The sequence below is a fragment of the Sprattus sprattus genome, assembly GCF_963457725.1.
Source record: "Sprattus sprattus genome assembly, chromosome: 2".
Classification (NCBI taxonomy): Eukaryota; Metazoa; Chordata; class Actinopteri; order Clupeiformes; family Clupeidae; genus Sprattus; species Sprattus sprattus.
Window position 1 is genome coordinate 4,011,156 of NC_137921.1, and position 26,848 is coordinate 4,038,003.

The window sequence follows — 26,848 nt, forward strand, 5'->3', positions numbered from 1 at the left end:
TAATCATTGAAATAGTCAAGATAACCCTTTTCCTCTATTGTCACCTGATTTTTAAAGTTATACCTCAATTTAAGGCTTCATTTACATCTGGATTAGCTGTAAACGTCCCTCTGGAAATCTAATTGTTTAAATCAAGACTAGAGCAAGTCTGAGACTATTTTAATCCATGTCTGAGAAATCTGGGTTTAATAAATGATTTAATCTCTGACTAGGCTTAATCCCTGTTTGGGAAACCAGGCCAATATGTTTTATGGAGACATCATAATTCAGGAGTAAATCCACAGAATATTAATTCAAACTCCAAAGTAGAATCCATCAACATAAACATCAGAGAATATGCAAACAAACAGTAAACCAGAGTCAAAATAGTATAACAAACAATGATTTACAGAGGGGTTATTGTGAAGTGTCATTCTTCCATTGAACTTTCAACATAATTCTGAGGCAGAGAAACAGAGAATGTCAGGATTTTTGCATTATCTACATTTCATTCATGTGAATGAATAGGAAGCCACATTAGAATGCAGTTTCAGTTGCACTGGTTTCCCTTGACGAGGTAGAATGTTCCGGTAGCCACCCCCAGCAGTCCCAGAGTCAGACCCACTGCACAGAACACTGAGGGACCAAGACTGGGCTCTGATACTTCAACATCTGAGGAAGACACATATGCACACACAAACCTCAACATCTGAAGAACACAATTTTTACAATCCAATTTTATATATAAATCATGATCTAGCCCACAACTACTTTTACTCCAGTAGAACACAATCCATTGGACAAGTGTAGGTGAATGGTGCAACTGTTGAATAGCCATAATATATGCAATATGAATACCCATCTGGATATGTATCAATATGATGTAATGTTTTACCAAACTCTCTTGTCATGGGCCCCTCCAGTGCCGAGTGCTCCACAGTGCAGGTGTACATGTCCCCCTCCTGAGGGGTGAACTTCAGGGTGAAGAACTGGCTGAAGGAGCCGTCATTAACATTAACACGGAGCTGACTGCTGCTCACTCCCTGTGTCACGTTCTTGTTGTTCTTGGTCCACTGCACGTTGATTTGGGGAGGGTAGAACCCAGTGATATAGCAGATGAGAGTGTTGCCAGTGCCCACCTTCACCTCATCTCTGGGGTAGATGGAGCTCATGGGGGGGGCTGGGGACGACATAAAAGAGTGAAATGGTGTCCCCCTGACAGGAAGACATTTCAATGCAACAAACACTGATTTATCAGTGACCAATGACAAACACACACATAAGAAAAACATTTAATGTGGGAGAGACTAAACGTAGCTGTCTTTCAGTCCTTTCATATGCAGTGAGACACTCAGTTATTACTGCAGTAGAGAAAGGGATGTCAAAGAGAGTGAGAGTGAGAGAGTGAAAGAGAGATTGATCCATGGAGCTCATCAATACTGATAACATGTACACCTTACTAGTGCTGGAAGTCTATAAAGCCTATAAAGTGTCGACTGAGTAACGACATGTACATAATGATGAGCAAAATTGTAAACTAATTTACTGCAGCCATTTGTACAATAAAAATAATGTGCATGTTAGGCCTACTTGGTCAGTTGTTTAAGTTTGGCTTTAGTGTCCTAAAACTTGTCCATGACACTGACTAATTTTATGTGGAAAATCCTGGAATCATCAAACAGCTTTGTCCGTAAATATGTCATATATTAGAACATGACCAGTGATTAAAACTGGCTGAAGAAAATAAAATCAGTGATGTTATTTGGACTCACCTTCTGCTACTGCTGGACTTTTGTTTGCTTGTATGCTTAGTCCCAAGTTGTGTTTGCAGACTTCCTGGTTTCCAACTGCCTGCTCATATGTGCCTTCTACATATGTAAACTGATCAGCAAACTCAGGCAGTGTCATAACGATTTTGCCCTTGGTGAAGTCTGCGTGAGCCATCTCTTCCCCATCCAGTCCATACATGCCATCTCCATCTGAGTCTGTGCACCCATCCATTCTAATGTCCACATGTACAACTGGAACATACAACCAAACAAAGTTTTAAACCCCCTGCACAAACTGAGACAATACATGTCAATATGTGTATATGATAGGGACACTTCATCCACACAACTCAGTAGAGGTATGATATATATTCCTTAATTGTATCTCAGTAGCTCTTCACCCTGACAGCAAGGATGTTTATTAGGACTAATAAATAAATTATCTCATTGTGATATTTTACAGCCTATCCTCAGCATAAACACTATGATATTCCCACTCTTATCACCATCATATACTGAAGTTCTATCCATGGTGAACTGTTGTCATACAGGATTTTTATCTCACATTTCATTTAATTTGGGATGGACAAAGAAGCAGTAACAGTATTACATAGAATTAATATGTGAACAACTCATGCCGCTACATTTGTTATGCAGAATTGAACTTGTTGCTCATAGTGTTTTCCCTCATCAGTATTCTCATTGTGAAAACCCCAGTGAACTAAAAAGAGCCAGTTTACTCACTCTTAGTCTCTGTGCAGATAATCTGAGTAAGGAGCAGTAAAATCCATGTTAAAGTCATCTTTGGATTCAGGAACCGAAGGGGTCTCAGTGTTAAACAGAGAGTGAGAGCACAGGGAAGACAAACTCTCTCAGACTACAGAGAAACTCAACTGAGAGACACTCACCCAACAACCAATCAGATAATCAGGTTCCTCAGTGCATCATCTGTGTCCAGGAGAACACTCCTGTCAAATTTCAGTCTAGGATTTCTGTCAAGTCTTTAGTGAGTTAATGACAAACAATACATATCACTCTCTATTTTTCTTCATCAGATTTTCATTAACTGTTCATATTGAAACCACCCACTGTTTCTCACCGTTTGATTTGATCAAATGATCACTGAGGTTTTTTTCCTGCTGCATACATTCTGAGACCAAAGCAAAGGGAAGAGATATAATGATTCCATACTCCCAATCAGAATTAAGGTGTCCAATTAGACAGCAGTTAATCTGATAACACGTCTTATCTATGAGGATAGAACTATCAGTTCAAATGCAGGACGTCTCAGACGGCTGCAATATTTTGAATGTCGTCCAACTAGACTACAACAGTATTGAATATATTTTTCAACAAACATCCTTTTACATTTCTTACTGTCGTTAAATAAATACATATTTCATAAGTATCAGTATAAATTTCAACAAACATGCTTTTTCATTTCTTATATGCATTATAGTTATTAATGTAGTGTACAATTAAACCAAAGAGATCCTGAGAGCCAATTTTTTTGTTTGTTTATTAATCTCCCTGACAGATATTTTCTCAGGTCTCTGGAAGTGGCTTCACCACTTCGCTATATTCCCATATGAAGCTGAACTGAGAGTCACAGTGCTGAGTTCCTATCCCAGCTCCACCACACAGTCATAACAAAGAGAAGCAGCTACTCAAGTTTAACCAGCCTGTAAAATCCCCACTGATTCCACTTCATGCACCAATCACAGCTCTGTAAAAGGCCATCACCTGTTGCCGGGTACAAATCACATTTGAACATATTTGTATTTGTGATTGATAGGGTCGATTGGTGGATATGGAGGTCTGGCCAGGGGTCTTCCTGCCATATATGCAGCTGCTGTACTTCCTAAATGTGTAGGTGTATGTGTATATATACACAAGTGTTTCATGTGTGGATTCAGTTGGCCTATGGCTCCATACATTTCCAGTGTCTTTGTACCTAATTTTCATCTTTTAGCTGTTATGCTGCTCAGTCGTCTTTGAAGCCAATTTCAAATCTAGACTTAAACCATACTGTTCTCAGATGCTGTTTGTTATCTGGTTTCAGGTACTCTTTTCTTATTTTCTATGGACTTTATGCTGAATCATTCACTGTCCCTGCATTCAAACAGCATCTATACACAATCCCCAAAGGGTGTTTCAGAAACCCAAACACCCAGGCAATCAGACTTTCCTTCCTATAGCGTAAGAAAGTTACGATAGGCCAGTGCACACTATTATGACAAATCCAGTGCACACTATTATGACAGACCAAGGGCACACTATTATGACAGACCAAGGGCACACTATTATGTCAGACCAAGGGCACACTATTATGACACACCCCAGTGCACACTATTATGACAGACCAAGTGCACACTATTATGACAGACCAAGTGCACACTATTATGACAAACCAAGTGCACACTATTATGACAGACCAAGTGCACACTATTATGACAGACCCAGCGGCGGCGCACACTATTATGACAGACCCCAGTGCACACTAGTTAAGTGTTATTGTATATATTACAATACTGCACCGGGAAAGAAGAGAAGTCAGAGAGAAAGTTATCCACAGCGCTCACTGACACACAGTAATGTAAACACTCCTATCTGATATAAAGGCCAGATTGAAATTAAGCCTATAGGCAATGAGACAGAAGAGAAAATGTTTAATTCCTGCGGGGGGGGGGGGGGGGGGGTTACAGTTATTATTGTGTTGTAATACCTTGTATCCATCCTTATAAGGAATAAAATCCAATTAAAAACAAAGACAACATCGATCCCACACTGATATTCGATATTCTTATCATAATGTCCATGACCCACGCTTTATCGCGCAAAAGCAAAGTTTACACTCCTAAGTGTTACCCCCAGCACATAATTTGCTGGGCAATATGCTCCTATGATAAGATCAAAACCCCTTTAGGGCCTGCTATGTTCTCTCAGGCTGATCTGTCTCATGATTGTTAAATGCTGAAATCAAAGGTGAAATCTTGCAATGGCATTTAGACTGGCAGACTCTGCCAAGAGACAGCAACAAATAATACCAGCTGGACCAGTTTGGCCTGGTGTTGTGGAAAACTCCAGAGACTGGCAAGATGCCAAACCCATGTCTCACCAGAGCAATCTGGTCATCTGATCAGAAGATTAGAGAATCTGATTAAAACTGTGCTTTTGAGAGCAAGGGCCTTTCTCACCCGTACTCTGCTCAAATTACCACACCAACATGATGTGCTGTAACCATTCAAATTACCACACCGACATGATGTGCTGTAACCATTCAAATTACCACACCGACATGATGTGCTGTAACCATTCAAATTACCACACCGACATGATGTGCTGTAACCATTCAAATTACCACACCAACATGATGTGCTGTAACCATTCAAATTACCACACCGACATGATGTGCTGTAACCATTCAAATTACCACACCGACATGATGTGCTGTAACCATTCAAATTACCACAACGACATAATGTGCTGTAACCATTCAAATTACCACAACGACATAATGTGCTGTAACCATTCGAATTATAAACAACTTTCAGGTAAAGGACACTACTACATAGCAGAAGGATTTGTTACTAACAACTCAGTAGTCAATTCAGATGTCAATAGAATTTTCAGCCGATTACCTCAGATTCCCTATTATATTTTATTATCTTGTCACTATGAGCCCAAGCTCCGAATCCTGGAAAGATAAACGGTTGGCCTAAACTACTTGCTGTGGTGAGTACTGGCTCTTGAGCTAGTGCCCTTCATGTTTAATGTTTAATCTTTAACTACGTGGACTATGGTCAACAACAATCAAGCCAACTGAACACAAAGGAAAAATGAGGAAGAACAACCAACACCAGGCACACAACATACACACAACAAATGGGGTCTATGTCTCTGCTGTCTGTGGTTACAGTAACACGAGCACAGACAGCTGCTGTTGTGACATCACTAGTTACTAACAGAGTGAACTCTGAAACAGGCTGAGGGAGTAGTTCTGGGTTACTGGGAGATTCACTCATGGATCACCAGGAAATGCAGTCACAAAGTCACCATTTCGAGCGACTAGTTTATAAAAATATATCTGTTTTCACCATACAACACCACACAAAATCCCTGAATGCAAAACAAACTCCTGAAAGAGAGATTTTGAAATCTGTCAATAGATAGTATCAATCTAACATCTGAATACATGCACTAACATGCGTGCATGAATATTGTGCTAAATATCACATTTCATTGAATTAAATTAATAATAAATTAATCAAAATAAAATAGCTTGTAATGGCTTCTGTGTCAGATAAATGTTAAAACAGAGAGTAATAAACTTCCCTCAGAAGGAATGCTTGTTTTGGAGGCCCAAGGAAAAACATGGAAAACAAAAAAAGGTCAAATGAGGGCCAGTTGCAGGTCAGTTCTGGTATGAAGGGAACGATCTGGATTGCTAAGAACTGGGACGGGACAAGTTAACCCAACTCATATTGTCTGGCTTGGTCTAATGGAATGTGATGTGAATGAATTAATTCAGCGTGTATCTGCTGGCCTGCTGTCAATCACACAGCTGAACATACTACAACAACACTACACAGCCCATTGACCATTGTTAAATAATAAATAGTCATTTCCCCCACGATCTTTAGTTTTAGATCCCATGGTTGGGGCACATTGTGGCTTTCTGGAAGTGCACCAGCTGATCTGCTGACGCGCTGTAATACTAAACCAAGACTCTCAGCCTGTGGGTCAAATCAGCTGGCTCAGGCCACGGGTGCAGCACAAACATTAAAGGACTTGCACTTTCCACCGCTTACCTTTCACTCCCTCCCGGAGAATGAAGAACTTCCAGCACACAAACTGGATCCGTGCACAACGCCTTTGGGTTTCGTGTTTGCGTCTGATGCAGACCACCGAAAGCCACTACCCCTAAAGGCTTAGGCCAAGAGGAAGATAAACACAAGTGTCTGCAGCCAGCCATCATGTTTGCCCACCTCAAAACTGCTGACCTGATATGCAGAGATAAACTTCTCCTTAATACGTGCAGGCGATCGCAGACAGCACTTTCAATATGATATTGTTTGACTCAGCTTCCCTCATAGCAAACCAAACTTTAAGTGCTGTGTTTGCTTGAGTTTAAGTGATAGTAGAAGGTGCTGAGGGTGTAATGCAGATACTAGGCCCTGATGCTGTAGTAAAAAGCCTCCTCTTCTGACAGTGCTGACTGATCTAAATAAACTAGCGTTGTGTTTGGATATATTAATGGCTGTGTAATTGTGGAGGATGCTGACAAAGACAGTTGTATGTAGTAGATACTGAGCGTGATGCTCAATTCAAAGGCCTCAGCGTTAGCAGTGTGGTTGATTTATGCATCCTTTGTTGCAGAGCTACATCTTACAGTATGTGTGGTCAACCATGGATTAGTGAGAACCTACAGGCAATAGTGAATAAAGATCACGTAATACATTTCACAGAGACCACTTAAACCAATGTAGATTCATAATGTTATTTGATTTATATAGTTTGCAACTGAAGGAGGACAATTTTGTGTTTAGGTTTATGGACATATTATGATTAATATTATCAGTAGCAGTAGTGATAATGGCAGTGGTAATAGTAGTAGCAGAGCTGCAAGGCCTTTTTCTGTCCTCATATGGTGCTAATGAGGTCAAAGCAGACTCACAGTTTTTTCCCATTGAATTGTTTGTTCTCAGAAAGCAAACACGTGAAAGTGAAATTAACTTCGGTTACACAAATATCCCTTTTTGAAAACCACCTCGGAAAGTCCCAAACAAGGACCAGTTTAATTAATTCAGCCAATGAGGTCTTTTTAAAACACAGACGTCATCTGTTGCTGGAAAGAGACATATTTCAATTTGAAGAGAAGCTTCAGCTCAGGATACAAGACTCTGTGGCACAAGTCTGTGTGGCACAACAGTGCCCCCAGTGTCAGATTCTGCTCATTACATTCAGTGACACACCCCCTGGGAAAGTCCCTCGGGTGCAAGACTTGACTTTATTGTAGCCAATGAGATTAGATGATCACCTGTTGCTAGGAAGGGCCCCATTTCGATTTGAAGAGGAACTTTTTGGCAGAAAAAAAAGTTTAAGAGCTTCAGCGCTTTGATACAACAGCACCCCTAGTGTTCCTGACACTAGAATATATAATTTTCGTCTGCATTAAAGTGACTACATAGAGTTCCACAAAATGCCTTTTTTTTATAGACTACTGAAGATGAAAGAACCTCACAGGGGTTTTAATATAAACCTTTGGTGCATAAAATGAGCAAAAACTCTTTCACAGAATAGTAAGTGAATATCCAGGCCATTTAAACAATGTGTGTGAGTGTGAGCCTGTATACATGAAGTTGCTCATTTTTTATTTATTTGATTAATTCTATTGCCCCATTAACCAACACAGTGTGACCCTGATATGGATTGTCAACCAAGTTGAACATGTATCCCATGATTAGGCTGATGGAAACTGTCTGTTTACCAAAGAGTAAATTGCTGTCTCTATTGGTTAAACCATAATTTTACCTGGACCAGTTTACATGAAGTTAAACGATAAAAAAACAAGACAATAAATGAAACCTGGGAGACGGGAGATGAAGAGATATTGTTCTTTTCACAGTACTAGATATATATTTTTTGAAAGAGAAAAGCATTAATCCAGCAGCTTTCATTCTATCTAAACTAACTCTTGTAAGCTCTCCCAACTGAATTCAGTTCATGTTTTGTCTTTTGTTTTTGCTCAGGAGTTTATAAGATTATTGTATTGTCAATAGCTAAACAAAAAAATTTATTTGTTTGTGAAAGGCTGCAACAATGCAAACGGGTCCCAGATATGCAAATGACAGGCTCTATTCGATTACAGAAATGTGGAAGTGGACGACAAGGAACTCTCAGTCTTTTGCACCATCTAGTGGCTGAGAGAAAGAGATGTTATGTTTATTCGCCGAGAGTGAAACCTACTTGGACCCACTCAATCTTTTAAATGTTATTTTAAACAACAGTGTGAACAGCACACATCACATGGAATTTGATATTTTCAAATCTGATTTAGGCCACCTTCATCTTTCCCTTTCGACAGTCATCTCTAAATTCAGCCGACTTTTTCGTCACTCTAGGTGTCAAACTCAAGGCCCACTCTAGGTGTCAAATCTGGCCCGCCTGCTCCTCAGAATGTTGCAAAAAGTTCCATTGATTTAAATAAGAAACGGTGACATTTTATTATGGAGTTAGATTAGTTTCATAATTCACAAACCAGCGAAACGCGTTTCAAACCAATGAAACGCGAGTCACAAACCAACGAAACGTGTTTCAAACGAACGAAACGCGAGTCACAAACAAACAAAACGCGATTCAAACAAACGTAACGCAATTCACAAATGTATTTCATGTTTCACAAATGTATTTCATGTTTCACAAATGTATTTTGTGATTCACAAATATATGACCCCATGACATTGGTTTGAAACCTGACGAACACGAGTTACAAATCCCTGCATTCGTTCGTTTGGATTTTTGAGACTTTCCTAACGCACACAGTTTCACAAACGCATTTTTTCTAAAAGGTATTCTCTGCAGCCTATCAGAGCTCTTCCAATTTTAGCCAATCACGTTATGGACTACAACCACCCACCATAGGAACGGACATCTGTCTTGAGATCTTAAGCAATGGAATCTGATACCTGCCCACCAAATGTAAGTGAAATATAGCTTGTTCATTTTATTAAACCGATTATCATACGTGGTTGAATATTGAGAATGGCAGGATCCATGTTTAGTAATTCTAAGTGTTTCATAGGCTAACGTTAAAAAAGAGCTAGCTAGTCAATGTCTAACATAACCGTGTCCTTGCTAACATGGATAAAGCTACGCTTGACGCATTAGTTTTCTCTCTAGCCAGGTAACGTCTTACATGGGACTTTAGTGAACAAATCATTGAAACGATTTTTGTGGCATGACAAAATAATAAAATTGTGTGGCAGTAGCTTGGTAGATAAGCATTTGTAGCTTGAAATTGGTCCTTTCATGCCCAATGTAAAGTATAGCAGACATCTGAATGTTGGGATGGTCCATTCAGTTGAATTCTGAAGCACCTTATGTGTGTCTGTGCACTGTGTATGTGTTTGTCTAGGGTTAGGGTCTGCCTTTATATATCATTGCCAGACTTCTGGGTGTGTCTAGAACAACAGTTTACAGGCGGATGAAAGAACATTATCTATCGTTAAGGGCCTTCTCCAGTAGTTGCAGTGACAATGAATTGGATGCTTTGATCACAGAAATTAAAAACACAATGCCTGAGGCTGGATATCGTGTTGTCCGAGGCGCTCTCCTTGCAAAGGGACACAAAATTCAATGGGATAGGTTGCATGCGTCCATGCATCATGTAGATAGCGTTGGTGTGTTCTCCAGGCTGACAGGCCTTGGATGTGTGGTCAGAAGAACATACAGTGTACCGTGTTCAAAGTATTTGGTGCACATTGACACCAATCACAAGCAAATAAGGTATAACGGCAGTTAACAGTTTATTTATTAACATGTAAAAAATGATGTAGGCTGTATAACATCATTGTATGTCACATCATCGACAGACCATAGAAACCAGCACTGTATGAATTTAACGTTGTTTTAGGATGCCATTAACCAATTTTTGCATATTGTTCCTCATAGCATCACCAGAGATGTTACGTGAACTCCTGAAGTTCTGGGTTGGGTGGGAGCAGCTGACTACCAACCTCATCGTTGAGGTTGTGACCTCTACCTACCCGGTAGCACACACCTGTTTCTTCAAATTGAGGCTTCCCAGCCACTACCAGACCTACATCAAGTTCCACCATGACTTATTGATGTGTGTCAGATCCACCAATAGTGGTTTTTGGCTAGTGTAGGTTTTTAAGCTGTTTACACAAAACTAATTTGGCAGGGCAATCTTCCCCACCAGACTGCTTCACTGGTGTAACAAATTATAAACTGCTTTGTTCCAATAATTTTGTGTTGTATTGTCAAAGAATTGTGTGTTATGCTAATAAAAAGATTTCCCGGTGACAAAAAAATCCTGTTTTCTGATCAGGTGTTTAATAGGTATGTACAGCCAACTATGCAGTTTCATTAATAACTTGCCCAGTAAAACAATGGATATTTATCTTGCCTCAAGTAAATTCTCCACAAACTGGACAGTGTTGAGATAAATGTCCACTCCAAAACTTTCAGAGTCTCGCAGTGGTTCAATGGTGTCTTGAAGTTGCACCATTTCTTCATCTGAGAGTGGGCTGTCCAGCACAGGGACATTGACACCAGGGTGTGGCTCACTGATGTATAAGATTTCCTCCCATTCGATCTCTGGTACAAATATATCCTGACAAAGATAGATATTAGATATAAGCACAACAAATGTTAAGTAAACCAACTGAAACAAAAGCAAAACCTGACAAACAAGCACTGTGCTTTTACCACTGCCATGTACAAAACTGATAAATGAATGGTTTAAAGTTATGTGGTGTGTACCTCAGAAGAAAACCATGCTCATTGACAGCTTCAGTGAAGAAGGCCAAGTGTGTGTCAGAGCGGTTGTTGTCTGCTACCTTCAGATATATAACCTCACATACATTTAGAAATAGAACAGTAAGTTAGTACTTTGATCGGTTAGTTTTCTATCCAACATGAGGGACAGATATTTCTGTACTACACTGTCCCGAGCTAAACAACAAATGCCCAAATGGAAGTTGCATCTGTCTGAAAAGTGTTAATTCCATGTATTTTGAATAAGCATAGTTTTAGATGGTATTCAACATTGAGCATTCTTACCTTCCTTGAGTAGCCATCTATTCCCCCGAAGATAACAAAGTTGTACCTTTATTAAAACAAATCGTATTAGCTAGAACAGTATATGAACAATGGATAAGTGTCTTTTAAACACAATACACAACATTTCCAACAGCATAGGTCTCATGATACAATATCTACATCTTAGCAGAGCAAAAATTGGTTAATGGCATTCTAAAACAACGTTAAATTCATACAGTTCTGGTTACTATGGTCTGTCAATGATGTGACATACAATGATGTTATACAGCCTACATCATTTTGTACATGTTAATAAATAAACTGTTAACTGCCGTTATACCTTATTTGCTTGTGATTGGTGTCAATGTGCACCAAATACTTTGGACAAGGTACACTGTATGTTCTTCTGACCACACATCCAAGGCCTGTCAGCCTGGAGAACACACCAACGCTATCTACATGATGCATGGACGCATGCAACCTATCCCATTACATTTTGTGTCCCTTTGCAAGGAGAGCGCCTCGGACAACACGATATCCAGCCTCAGGCATTGTGTTTTTAATTTCTGTGATCAAATCATCCAATTCATTGTCACTGCAACTACTGTACAAGGCCCTTAACGATAGATTATGTTCTTTCATCCGCCTGTTAACTGTTGTTCTAGACACACCCAGAAGTCTGGCAATGATATATAAAGGCAGACCCTAACCCTAGACAAACACATAAATACACAGTGCACAGACACACATAAGGTGCTTCAGAATTCAACTGAATGGACCATCCCAACATTCAGATGTCTGCTATACTTTACATTGGGCATGAAATGACCAATTTCAAGCTACAAATGCTTAACTACCAAGCTACTGCCACACAATTTTATTATTTTGTCATGCCACAAAAATCGTTTCAATGGTTTGTTCACTAAAGTCCCATGTAAGACGTTACCTGGCTAGAGAGAAAACTAATGCGTCAAGCGTAGCTTTATCCATGTTAGCAAGGACACGGTTATGTTAGACATTGACTAGCTAGCTCTTTTTTTAACGTTAGCCTATGAAACACTTAGAATTACTAAACATGGATCCTGCCATTCTCAAGAATATTCAACCACGTATGATAATCGGTTTAATAAAATGAACAAGCTATATTTCACTTACATTTGGTGGGCAGGTATCAGATTCCATTGCTTAAGATCTCAAGACAGATGTCCGTTCCTATGGTGGGTGGTTGTAGTCCATAACATGATTGGCTAAAATTGGAAGAGCTCTGATAGGCTGCAGAGAATATCTTTTAGAAAAAATGCGTTTGTGAAACTGTGTGCGAAGTGTCAAAAATCCAAACGAACGAATGCAGGGATTTGTAACTCGTGTTCGTCAGGTTTCAAACCAATGTCATGGGGTCATATATTTGTGAATCACAAAATACATTTGTGAAACATGAAATACATTTGTGAAACCTGAAATACATTTGTGAATTGCGTTACGTTTGTTTGAATCGCGTTTTGTTTGTTTGTGACTCGCGTTTCGTTCGTTTGAAACACGTTTCGTTGGTTTGTGCCTCGCGTTTCATTGGTTTGAAACGCGTTTCGCTGGTTTGTGAATTATGAAACTAATCTAACTCCATATTTTATTGGGCTCGCCTAATTTTCCCTTAGGATTAATAAAGTATCCATCTATCTCCTATTAATCTATCTATCAGAGCTTGTCTGCCGCGGCTGCTGGTATGTCGAACGCACCACAAATACTGCAAGTCGCACAATGCACTGTCCCAGCGCTAGTAGCATACGTCAATTTAGGCCCGCAAGCGCAAGCCCTTGCCACAATGTCCGGCCCTCGACTTGGACATATTTTTTTTATTTCAGCCCTCTGTGTATTTGAGTTTGACACCCCTGCTCTAGATTGACATTCATCACCATTCTGTGCTGCCGGTGAATACATTTGGGAAAAACTTGAGGGGTTGTATCGTAACCAGTCTGTGTTTGAAGCTGTCAAAACTAGTGATGGCGAGGTGAAGCTTTACAAACAAGAGAAGTTTTCAACACAGTTGCATCGAATAAAAGCTATTCAAATCAGACCTCTGCTGGCCAAATTTAGGAAAACCGCTGTGTCGCAAAAGTTTCACAACCGACATGAATCTCCTTGAAGCAAAAATAAATGGGGAGGTTGTACATTTTATAGGACTGGTTTGTGACTCCAGGTCTCACAACACAGAAAAAAGATTATTTTGAACATATTGGTCAGCACTTAAAGAATCAAGAAACTGTGATGTATACTGTATATGGGACATGTACATCTCACAAAAGTAGAAAGCATTCACCCTGTTTGCCTAATGACTTTAAAGCAGAGGTGATTAGAAGATCAGAGCAGCATATTGCTGAGGTGCGGGATATTGCTGAGGCGTGCACCATTGGGTCTAGAGTCGTACTGAACATTCAAATGTTTGTATTGGTGACTTATACGCCTGTGCAACACATACCGCCACCTACTGGGGAAAACAACTATACTCTTCTGAATTCAACCATCGTTATACCATCCTCATCTAAATACAAGGCCTTGTTCCCCCTACAAAAGGCAGCAATTTCAACAATTTCATATTCCAACACTGTAACAATGTCAGACCCAGAGCAACCATCCTCCCTCAGCTCCTCCCCCCACTTGCCTCTCTCTCCGTACATGTGTCTCCCTTTATCCTCTCCATCCATCAAAGCAGCCCTCCACTGATCCACCATAGCAGCCCTCCACTGATCTACCATAGCAGCCCTCCACTGATCCACCATAGCAGCCCTCCACTGATCCCCCATAGCCCTCCACTGATCCACCATAGCAGCCCTCCACTGATCCCCCATAGCCCTCTACTGATCCACCATAGCAGCCCTCCACTGATCCCCCATAGCCCTCCACTGATCCCCCATAGCCCTCCACTGATCCACCATAGCAGCCCTCCACTGATCTACCATAGCCCTCCACTGATCCACCATAGCAGCCCTCCACTGATCCACCATAGCAGCCCTCCACTGATCCACCATAGCAGCCCTCCACTGATCCACCATAGCAGCCCTCCACTGATCCACCATAGCAGCCCTCCACTGATCCACCATAGCAGCCCTCCACTGATCCACCATAGCAGCCCTCCACTGATCCACCATAGCAGCCCTCCACTGATCCACCATAGCAGCCCTCCACTGATCCCCCATAGCAGCCCTCTGGAAATTCACCTTCAACTTCCCCTCTCCCCAATTTGCTTTGGGCTCAGGTCTTCTACAATGCTTATTTTTTTTTTTTACCAACCTATCCCCAATCTCAATCCCCCAATCCCAACATGTGCTGGGACCCATACAAATCTGATGAGTTAGTTTGTGTTGTACACAGGCCTTCTTAGGCCTAGTGTCTGACAAGGCAGTCCGTTTGTGCAATTATTTTTGATAGCCTCGATCCTACACAGCATGCATTGCAAGACATTTGTTCCCTCGATTATCTTTCATGGTTTGATCTTTTGAAACTGATTTTCTTAGTTTTTATAGTAAGTGATTACTTGATTTGGAGAATGAAATATATCATAATATTATATAGTGAAAGTGAACACACACACTTTGAAATCCACCACTGCAATTAACCCATCCAGGGAAGTGACACACACACACACACACACACACACACACACACACACACAGTGAAGTGCAGTTACACACTAACCCAGAGCAGCGAGCTGCCTTTGGCAGCGCCCGGGGAGCAGTCATCAGGGTTAGGTGCACTTCAGCCGTGGATGTGGGCATGTGAGAGCAGTGGTCTACCACTTCCCCCGCCCACATTTTTCCTACTGGTTGGGGATTAAACCGGCCGCCCTACGGTTTCCTGCCTGAAACCCTAACCAGTAGGCCACGGCTGCCCATGGCGGCTAGTAAACACCTTATTATCTAGGTGGTAAGTGAGAAGACACACTGTGACTGTGAAATGTATCACCGTAGCAGAGTTGCACAGTATCTAAACTGTAACAGGGGAGAAACTTCTGAGACTGACTCATTTTTGGAAACCACATGAAGTTACCACGTACTGTTGCGGTTGCGCCTCTCTCAAAACGGTGCTTCGATGGAGAGGAAACACCATGGTTGGACATTTCCATGACTATAACACATAAACGCTGTTGCCAACCTCTACATCATACAAATGCATCCTTTTGTCTACTGTTCACTTACACTTCATATACAGTATATTGTCAGTTTCTTTTTATTTGATCTGTATGTAATATGAACCTAATCTGTATATCTTATAGTGTTTGTATATTGTTTAAAGGGCCACCAACGACCAAAGCCACATTTTTTGTAGGTGTCAACATACCTGGCCAATAAAGCTTATTTTGATGACCGTTCCATATGACACTTTCTAACTTGTACCAATCTGACACTGGTATTAGTTACCAACTGAAATATGGCTCTGAAAATATAAAAGCACAAATGAAACGAGAAATAAGATAATAAAGAGGGCAATGAAATAAATGGTCTCTTCATTGGTTTAACAGATGCATCGGTGAAACTGTAGGACATGAGTTTGTTGCACTGTGCATGCATTGCAAGACATGTATTACCTGGATTATATCGTTCCTAGTTTGATCGATTGATTGATTTGGACAATTAAACTGACAATAATTTGTTAAACACCGAATAATCGTGGCGTGAAATCAATATACCTTTCACCGTAGGATAGGGTATAGCATCACGCTAGCAGTTTAATCGTGTTAAACTCGACAGAATACTCTGTATATCCTGTTTCCACTCCGTGCTTGGTTGCAGAGGGGCGGAGACCACATCGAACCTACACTATTGTGTGGGTAGCGTGCACATCCTGCACTCTTCAAGCTCCATCCTACATAATGTACCGTGCAGTGTGCGATCGAGGACAGCATGAATTCATTTTGGAGCAGTATTTGTTGTCATTCGCTACCTTGTTTTCTCTTGGTTAAGTGTGTTTGATTGGTAAGTCTTTCGGGTGTGACTTTAAATTCTTGCGCTGTGTTAGCTGTTAAAGTGAGTTTGATGTTTAACCGCAATTTCTTACTAATCTCAGGTTAATTTGCCTATACTCAAATATGTTTTCCCTTTTTCATTCAGTGAGAGATTGTTGTAGGCTATAGTGTCTCATCATTTCGACGGATTAAAACTCATAGGCTGTTGCCGACTCTGCACAGACAGAGGCGGTTCTCTGATATGCGGAATAATCGTGTTTACCTTCTTTATTATTTGCATGAACTCCGGAGTGTTCTTTAACATCCTGTTACAGTGTCTGCTGTCAAGAGCAGCTTTGATGCCTAACCCAGATTGCTATTAACTTCAGTTTAATAGTCTACAAATATATAGTTTCACTTTTTCAAAATTCAGTGAGAGATCGTTTTAACTTATTTCCACAGAATTGAACTGCAGGCGCTGTTGCCGACTGTTGCAAGCCGGTAGTTTGAGACCCCTGCTTAAGACTTATCCCAGCTCTTTATAGGCTAGGTGCACGAAATACTCAGTGTGGGCTGTTTGTTTCCTGTTTAGCCAGGTGTGTTTGAACCTGCCGCTATTCTGAATGTAATTAGCGTCTACACGGACCTGGTTAGGTGTTGCACCTAATGAATCAGCGTTACGATAAAGAAGGACGTGTATAATTGCATTCAGAATAGTGGCAGGTTCAAACACACCTGGCTAAACAGAAAACAAACAGCCCTGAGTATTTCGTGCACCTAGCCTATAGAGGAGTGGCAAGGTGGAGTCAGAGTGAGACACTGGGTCAGACATGGATGGTAAACTGCTATTTAATTAAAAGGCAAAGGCCATTTAGAATGGAATCGGTCTCACTAACATCTCCTGGTCAGTCCTGATTCCTTGTTGCAACAACAGCAAAAACTAGGAGATTTTTCTATAAGTCAGAGAGAACAAAGAATTCAGTGCAGAATTCAGCTGTGAGGTTTTCTTTAGTTACCTGGCACCTGAAATACACATGGGTCTTACGTTAGCAGTTACTGTCTTGGTCATAGAAAAACCGGGCCTATTACAGTGTTCAGTATATCAGGTAACAATATTTTAGGAGATTTTTCTATTAATCAGATACTGCAGGAAAGAATCATTAGTGCCCCCTGCCCCCCCCTACCGGACTTTTACATCTAACAAAACAGGAACAGGCTAAATAAATCACCGCAGACTCCTCCCACCCTGAACACAACCTCTTCCAACTTCTTCCCTTCTGGCAGCCCCTCTGTATGCCACAGCCATCAAACATATCATATTAAATTGTGTTGCATACAAACTGTACCCCCTTGCCTCTACATCATACAAATGCATCCTTGTTTATTTTATTATCTGTATGTAATATGTACCTAATCTGTTTAGCGTATAGTGTCTGTGGATGGTTTCAAGGGCCACCAAGGAGGAGTTGGTATAAAAGTTTTGTAAAGAGCCTTGAAAATAAAAATAGCAATTAAATAAATTGTCTCTTCATTGGTTTGACAGATGCATCGGTGAAACTGTAGGACATGAGTTTGTTGCACAGCTTTGTGAATGCCATCATTACGTCAGCTGGACCCAAAGTTGATTAGGAAATCATGATAAAGTTGGTGATTATAGTTCTGAGGATCCTGATAGCCGTGTCTGGGGTGTCTCCTGCCTGTGGTCGAGCTGAATATCTTATAGGACAGGAATGCTGCCCTATGTGTGGTCCTGGTAAGTAGCAGTAGTAACTGTGTCGTAGTACATGACATGCTCCTTCGTTAGAGCTTTCTACCAAAAACGCATGTTGCATCAATGAGATAAACCAAGGTTTGATTTACGTATTAACTATTTATTTACTCACTAAAGGTTATTATGTACGGAGACACTGCACTGAGATCACCAGTACCGCATGTGTTCCATGCCTGTCACCTACTTACACTGATGCACCCAATGGACTGGCGTCTTGTAAATCCTGCACAGTTTGTGACTCCAGTAAGACAAATATTTGAGCATTTGTGCATTCTATGTATATTATTTATGTCAATGCTTTGCACTGTTGATTGCAATTGAAATGTTTTTAAATCAAATGTATAATCACTGTATATCCTAATCTAGGTGCAGGTCTAAGAGTGAAGAGGGCATGCAGCTCCACTTCAGACACACTCTGTGAGCCTCTGGAAGGTCACTACTGTACTGACCCAATCAAAGATGGCTGCAGAGGAGCTGTTGAACACACAAAGTGCTCACCAGGGCAGTACATCAAACAGACAGGTTAGACAATCTTTTGTAATTACCTTATAGAGACAGAATGACAAAGAGGAGATGAATACACACCCGTGCGCACACACACACACACGCACACAGATGTTACAGTAATATGTTAGCCACTGAAAGTATTGTGAATCAGAATTATTATTTCCCAATCATTGTGTACTATTTTCTATCATCAATCCTCATTCATTATTCTTCACTACATTCATGTTTGTCTTCTACTTAGAATTAAGTTCAAAGAGAAAAGTTCTGGTCAAGTCTTTGTCATCCATGTTAAACGTTGTTTTTGCTGACAGGGGTAGTGGAATTTATTTTCCTTTATTTCTGTCTGTCCATGCAGGTACAGCATCCACAGATACTGTGTGTGGTGACTGTGTAGGCGACACATACTCAAATGGATCATTCACATCCTGCAGACCACACACACAGTATGTTCATTCACTTGGAATGTTCCATGTTTAAGCAAGGATTATACACCAGGTTATTTATCTATTTATCTCAAACTTAACTGTTTATGTGATCTCTGTAGGTGTGAGTTGATTGGACTTGTTCTAAGAGAAGGTTCCTCTTCTTATGACACTGATTGTGATCAAAAAAGACAAAACACTGGTGCCATTGTAACTGGTATCATAGCTGGTGTTGCAGTCCTAGCTGCTACGTGTGGGGCTGTGGCATTTATATGTAATAGAAGGAAGAGGAAAAGAGCAGATCAACTAGGTATGAATGTTCATGTTAATTATAATTAAATTATAGTTATTATTTAGGCCTACTGTTATCATGTTTTCCATTGTCGTGACAATTGATAGACATAAGCATATGGATGTATTGTTTTTTCTCCTCTTAACAGTTTTTTTATTTTTAATTAATTAATTAATTCATACTGGTGTATTGAAATGATCAATCCAGAATATTTACTTCATGATAATGCATATTAAATGCAAACTAACACTTCTGTTTCGCTGTCCATAGAGAAAGAGAAGTCAGGCCGTAGTGTAATAACAGAGGTACCGTTATTTACTAAAGCTTATGTCCATTTCTGTCCAATCTGTGTCAGGTTTTATTGCCATTCTGATCATAATGTTTGTATTTCTGTAGGAACAAAGTGAACTAGGTGGTATGATGGCAGCAGTCACGTGATCAGAACGGTCTGAATGTCTCTTATGGTCATATTAATGATGTTGATGGTGAGTAGCCTACTTTTTTACCACTCAGTTTCTGACTGAATTTGTTTTCTTGTAGGGAAATAGTGTGTTACTGAGAGCATGAGATTCTGGGTGTTCCTGTGGTTCCTATGAGGGATATACTGCAGGTAACATCCCGAGGAACAGCCAGAATCTCAATCTTCTGGTAAAAAACTACTTTCCTACAAGACAGAAATAGGGTAAGAATCAAATTGAAAGATAGAAAAACTATGTTTAATTGTGTTTTTCTTTAGGAATTGAATCTAAGACAATAAAGGTATTAAATGTGAAATATAAACCATTTCACGTAATCAACAATATTCGTGTTTTCTTTAGGAACATGGCAACAATGATCCCTTTCTTCCTCTTAACCCATATGCTCAAACTTGTTTTTAATCTTGCCATTGTAGTCACCAAGTTTACTTTCTTTTATTTAAAAGTCAGAGCCATCATGAGATTAAGGTTTGGTTAAAGGCCTGCAAGATTGCTGGCTGTCCTGCATGGAGTATAAATGGATAGTTGGTGGAAAAGTTCAAAGAGTAATACAGTTTGTTTCTCTCCAGGTGCTTATGGAACAGACTGAACCAGACAGGACTGCCAAATGACCTGTTCTCCTTCTGGACCAACGGACCACAGTGCCACCTCTCTATTACTGCTGTGCTACACCACCTCACTCCTGCAGAGACTGCTGCCCTGAGATGCCAATGTGGGGACCTGCATACCATGATCAGAACACCACTTGCTGGATGAGGATGTTATACCTCTATCCTGACTTTCCTCGTGAATAGGATTATGCTCTTTCTGAAGGAGCCAAAGTGGACTCCTGGAGGATGTGGAGGCCAGGGCACACAAGACCGTGCCGTCCATGTTCCTGAGTTTTGCTAGGAAAAGAAGGGAAGAACTGGTGGTCCTGGGAAATGAGAGGCAGAAGGCAGTGATTTGGTTTCACAAAAACGTATTTGAACCGAAATGGGATTGTTTATTGCTCAAGGCCGAAATATGCTTTTCCGCCCTGCGTTACTGTTTGGCCATGCAGTTGCTTCGACGGACTTGTGAACCTTCATGGACCAATCACAGCCCTGCGGTCTCCGTGAGGCTTGTGTCGACTCGTCGGATAGTTACAAAATGTGGGAGGTGCACACAAGCCGTGGAGAGGTGCACAGAGAAAGGTTCGCAACGACGCAAGGGCTTTGTGTGCATCACAGCTGCACAGAACTTCCCAACGGGGGGAAACCTCAAAACATTCTTATCTCGTTTAATTCCAATTCCTATACAAATTTGTGTCCTCCTTTTGTTGATAAAAAGTTGAATATTTCATATAAATAATGAGGGGGCGTGATATACTGTTCTATACCATACAATATAAATGTGACACATTTCTAACACACCCAAAACAAAGAACACTTAAAGATATGATTGTGATGAAATGATGATGGTGGGGAAGATTTTTATGGCGATGGAAGTGGATTTAGCCACTGTTGGATGAGGCGAAACAAACACACAAATAAACAAACCCAAATTAACCATATACCAGAACTGTTTAATAATTGAACTAAATTCAATGTATATAGTGCCAAAAACTATTGAAATGGTCTTAAGGCACTAAATACTGACCCCCATAGAGAAAGCACTTTAGCGGCTGGGGCAAGAGTGGACTCCTTTTTAGAAGGAAGAAACCTTGGGCAGAACCTCAGCTTAAAGGGGAGACCCATCTGTTCAACTAGAACTGTAAGCTGGCAGCTTAAAGGGACGTTTTGTTGTGGGATGTCAGGCCAGGACCCCACCCTGTATTCAGCTAAGTTTGAGACGATGCAGCACACCTGTGTCTTATTCGTTAATGGAGGAATGGATATATGGGCCTTTCATTTGTTGTCTGTAGTCTCTTTAAGAGTCTGGTGCTTATCGATTATGTCATCAACACCATATCTTTGGTTCAGGAAGTTTATTAGTTAATAGAAAACCAAGAAGAAAAGCTTTTTGTAGTTCCGTTCATGATATTGCTATTCATCCGTTACATTTCATGCCTTTGCATGCACTGTCGATATGTTTGTTAGTCCTCTGGACCGCTTTAAATGCCCTATTATTGCCCTATATATGTTTAAATAACTTTAAATAATAGTCCAGTGACCACCATGGCTCTACCTTTCTCATCTTTTACACAGTAGCTGCTAACACAGTTAGATAAGGCTTTTACATTTACATAGTCATGTTCATCTCTTAGTATTTGAATATGCTCTAAATGTACTTTACATATCTGATTGGACTTTGCCCCGTCTGCCTTTTCCCAGCTCCATCTCCCTGGTGACCATCTCTCCTCCTTACAAGTGTCTAGTCCATTTGTACACATGATGAAACTGTTTTCTCTAACCCTAAACCCCCCCACCCACATCTCCCACTGACACCCCCCAGCTAATGAGTCAGACACGTGTGTAAGGTCCAGCAAGGGCAGTGTCCCTGTGTCACATGACATATTGTCCCCTGTCCATCATCCAAAAAGACTCATGCCTGACTGTCCAGAAACTCCCATAACAACACCATTTCTGTTAGTGGATCCACTGAGTATTATGAGCATTAAAAGCTCTAGCCCGTCTAGTCATTCCCTCAAGATAGTCTAGTGAAAGATTCTTACATTGATTATAAATATTCATTACTACAATACTATCCCCTGTTTTCCACCATACTAAACCTGACATTCCCTCTCCTCACTCACCCTTAATTCCCCAAATATTTGAACATCCGTCACAAATGTACACATTTGCCACACAGCGTACAACCCCAGTTGGTCATCAATAATGACACTGTGATTTATAGCTGTTTTTTAAGGAACAAGAGATAAGGAGTCAATTTTGATATTGATGTTGTGGTGGATGGTCTGTTTGGCTGGAAAGACCATCAGTTCGGTTTTCAGCTAGATTCAGTTGAAGGTGGACATTCATCATGAATAAAGTTACTCGAGAAAAAATCCCTAGAACAATGACAACATATAAAAGTAATTTTAGTGAAGCACTAAACGTGATTATATTCAAATTTGTATTAAGTGGCTAATCTTATATTTTATGGTTGTTAATGGTGACTGGAAATTTGGATGGATGTGAATTCATAAAAATTAATGAAACGTGTCCACAGTCATAGGCTATACAGTATGATAATTTATGTATCTACCCTTAAGAACAACAAGGTGCAGACACAATACTGCCTAAATGGGCTATTGGCCTTAGCAATAGTGGCCAGTATAAGCCTACTTTGTACTGAACTTTTCCACTGAATCTTAAGATTAAACCAAAGTGCAACTGTAAAAAAAAAATATGTGCCATTAAGGCCAGTGCTTTGGTGGCTTTCAGTGATGCTTTAATGTACTTTCAGAAGATAACTCAAGTGTTAATCCCTTTTTTTCAAAGTTTGTCCATATTTTAAAGAAATAAGGATTTAAAAAAAAAAAAACTTTATATGGGCACATATTAAAATAATATAAGTTGGTCATTCCACTAGGCACTTCCCAGCAAACAGTGGACGTCCCCCGGCTGTCAAGGGAACTTTCGGAGACCATTAGAAGACGTCAAGGGGACGTTATTTTGTTTGCTGGGTTTTCAGTCCTGATGTGGCTGGGCATATTTTTTTAGAAGATTAAATCAAGACTGAAAAACAATTGACGATTACTCATCAAACAGGCATGAAAGTCCTTTCAGGTCATGTGCTTGAAATGGTATCTACCAAAGGCTCAGTCATTCGCCTGTCTGTCCGCTCGCACTCAGACACACACACACACACACACACACGCTGCCCTATGTGAGTCGCGCATGCTCAAACGACATAATGTGGGTATATTTACTGGTTTATTTAATTGTGTTTTAAACGGTGAACAGCTAAGGCTCAACGTCAACATATGGGGCTGGTTTTAACACCAAGGTTTATGATGTTAAGCTTCATGTGTATTGAATTATTAGTTAAGCAGTGCATTCATTACTAGTACAACATAGCCCCATATTTTGACGTTGAGCCTTATGCTGTTAACCGTTTACAACACAATTAAATATAACATTAAATGTACCAGTATTATGCGTTAAAACCAGCCCCATATGTTGACGTTGCAACTACTGCAAGGAAGGTACCGGAAACTTCTGTGACGATCTCATAGTAGGGGAATTCCCTAGACTGGCCACATTTCCCCCTCTATCGGAAAGGAAATGAGTCATGTTCTATAATGAGTCAAGTTCTTTAAATTCCAATCGGTAGGTGTAGCTAGTCTATCTGACTTGTGCTGTGTGAAGTGATCATTAACATTCTGCTTCCGTCCCTGGTGTCCAGGTCAACTCGACGTCTAACCGGATTTTTAATTGACATCGCTTTAGTAGTAGCCTATACTAAACAATAGATAGGCCTACATTTGTTCATATAGTGAGAGATCGTTTAATCTAAATAATTGTAATTTCGACGATCTTTGAACTCAAACGCCTTTGCTGTCTCATTGGGGTAAGTCTTTATACCTTTACTACTTGACACTATTTCGTTAAACAAGTAGAAATATTGATACTGGAGTTTAAAAAGACTCTTGTAAAAGTTGAAGTATCGGCTTAACCTCTTTACTCAAGTAAAAGTGAATAAGTAGGCCTACAGGCTCTAAAATGTATTTAAAGTAGCCTATTGAAGTAAAAAGTAACCTTAATAGAAATTAAAAATATATATTTACAGCTAAACTAGTTGGACTTAATATAATTGACACGAGTGTAAGAAATAGAAGCTTTATTTAATAGCTTATGAGTGCTATATGGAGCCCAAGACATGGTAAAAAATGTCATACAAAAATATAATAATGCTGTCAAAGACAACAAACTCGAAGAGCATGTTTTTCTCAAACTTTATTGGAATTCAAGTAGACCTCCACCCCATTTGCACATTTGTCTCTCCCTGAAGAGCATCAAGGGCCTTTGCAATAGTCTTCGCAAATTTGGCCAGAAATGGAAGCTCAACAGGAATAAACCTGTTAAAATAACAAATAAAAAGCTTGATGAAAAATGTCATATTTATTTCATGGAACACCTTCAATTCAATAACAAACCAATTATGTAATGCTAATCATCTGTGCTGAGGGTAGATAAATATACTGTATGTATAGTGTTTTATATCTTTTCAATTCAAAGTGAGACATTTTTTTTAAAGGGGCAGGTACATACATTAGTTATTATTTTCAGAAAGTTACAGAGAAATAGAGACTGTACAATGTAAAAACACCATTATTGTAACTGAAAAATATGTCTGAGAGGATTTGCAAGGTGTCTGAGCCACCTATCTAAAGTTAGCATGCTACTAGCCATTAGTGATTAGCAATTCCTCCATTGTGCTGCTTTGAAATTAGGTGATGATTTGAAAAGAATTGGACAGATCATCAATATCGCATTCAAACCAACAGGACAGCATGAAACTACATGAGAGGTATCGACTACATGAAATATTTTGGCGTGACACATTTTTCAGTTATCTCCCAGGCAGGGACGTGCACAGGAACTTACCGCTTCTGCCACGTCCCCGTCATGTAATCGCAAATTTTCACAATATAATTTTAAACTGTCACTTGTTGCGGCTGCCACGGCCCGTCATGTAATCGCAAATTTTCACAATATAATTTTAAACTGTCGCCTACCGTGGCTGCCACGCCCCGTCATGTAATCGCAAATTTTCACAATATCATTTTAAACTCTCACTAATCGCCGCTGCCGCTCCCCCGTCATCTGATCGCAAATATATATTTCCTTCGGAGGGGCAGCTTATTTCCTTCGGAGGGGCAACTTCAGTCGAAAAGGGCAAACGGGCAGTTGCCCAAGCAACCTTAGCACACTCCTGTGCACGTCCCTGCTCCCAGGACAATCACAAGCCTAACTAGCACATTTCCTGTGGCTTACTACTGTGCGGTGGCGTTTCTATATAAAGGGCACATGGGGCACTGCTCCACCAGATCCCCATGGCGCTGTTTTGCAGAAAGCTCAATCTGTGCTTTGTGGCAAAATACATCTTATTTTATTTAACATGCATAGTAGCGTGAATGTGCTTGACTCAGCATTATTGTCCTGTTTTGGAGTAATTTGATTCGTGTTTGTTCCTTTCTGTGTGCTTGCCTGCTGTCCTTCTCTGCTCTGTGGGGCAGCGGCGCACGCTTAAGACTGTTGCCATGGAAACATTAATGAGCGTGAAACACACAGGCCAAAGTTAACATTGGGAGATTGGGCACAATAAGATGTGCCACAAGAAATCTACCAAGCAACTTTACTCGAATATTGCGAAAAACGGGAGAACTGAAGTGTGACCAATACATTTTTTTTTAAAAACATACAGTCAGATCATATCAGACTGACCAATGCCAGTAACGTTACTGCTAGTTAGCCATTGCTAGTTTTCGAGTATTTTGGAAGTGTTTTAATTCAGATTGAAATGAGGAATGTAGACTATTTTTGTGAGGTGCCATGAAGTCCTACAACATTGCCCCACCAGAAATGTCCGGCTAAAATCACCACTGCTACTGTGTATTACATTTAAGATCGTGACATCACAGAGAGCTAACTAGGTTAACCTGTAACTTAGGATCCTTCAGTAGGCAACTGCTAACAAGCAAACCAAGGCATGTTGGCATGTTCTTATGCTAGCAAAGCTCTAGCAAGCATTGTAAATCGACCAATATCTATCTATAAATCCAGAAATCTCTGTGTGTGTGTCTGTCTGTCTAGGGCGTATCTCCCTGACGTTAGTTACGTTAGTTATGAGATTTCGCATGAAGCTTACGCATGTCATGAACCTGTGCATCCTTGATTTTGAAGATTTCTGAATTCATAGTTCGCAACATATTTGTATTTTATCGTTTGCCGTAGGCACTATGGGTAGTGAGGCACTATGGGTAGTGTAGTAATTCAGAGAA

The 26,848-nt window shown here is 40.3% G+C and overlaps 2 protein-coding genes across 2 annotated transcripts; one reads left to right on the plus strand and one right to left on the minus strand.

The window, feature by feature from the left end:
* Positions 1-288: 288 nt before the first annotated feature.
* On the minus strand, positions 289-2,576 carry LOC308360651 (H-2 class II histocompatibility antigen, A-U alpha chain-like). The gene is made up of 4 exons (XM_080832685.1): positions 2,493-2,576; positions 1,752-2,000; positions 875-1,159; positions 289-651 (listed from the first exon to the last, which is right to left on the minus strand). Exons 1-4 carry the CDS (start codon positions 2,548-2,550, stop codon positions 530-532), a joined length of 714 nt encoding a protein of 237 aa, XP_080688811.1. The 5' UTR covers positions 2,551-2,576; the 3' UTR covers positions 289-529.
* Positions 2,577-18,036: 15,460 nt separating this feature from the next.
* LOC308361076 (tumor necrosis factor receptor superfamily member 14-like) lies at positions 18,037-19,869 on the plus strand (the record flags this gene model as incomplete). The annotated part of the gene is given in 7 exon segments (XM_080833321.1): positions 18,037-18,096; positions 18,100-18,223; positions 18,359-18,484; positions 18,608-18,763; positions 19,104-19,191; positions 19,293-19,480; positions 19,859-19,869. Coding segments are annotated over 7 exon segments (753 nt in total).
* Positions 19,870-26,848: the final 6,979 nt, after the last annotated feature.

Bases quoted from the DNA above. Each gene is read 5' to 3' on its own strand.
- LOC308360651 (XM_080832685.1), bottom strand. From the start codon at position 2,550: ATGACTTTAACATGGATTTTACTGCTCCTTACTCAGATTATCTGCACA. The intron at 2,001-2,492 runs GTGAGTAAACTG...TGTATGTTCCAG, and splicing joins TATCTGCACAGAGACTAAGA to TTGTACATGTGGACATTAGA. The intron at 652-874 runs GTAAAACATTAC...TGTCTTCCTCAG, and splicing joins GCCCATGACAAGAGAGTTTG to ATGTTGAAGTATCAGAGCCC.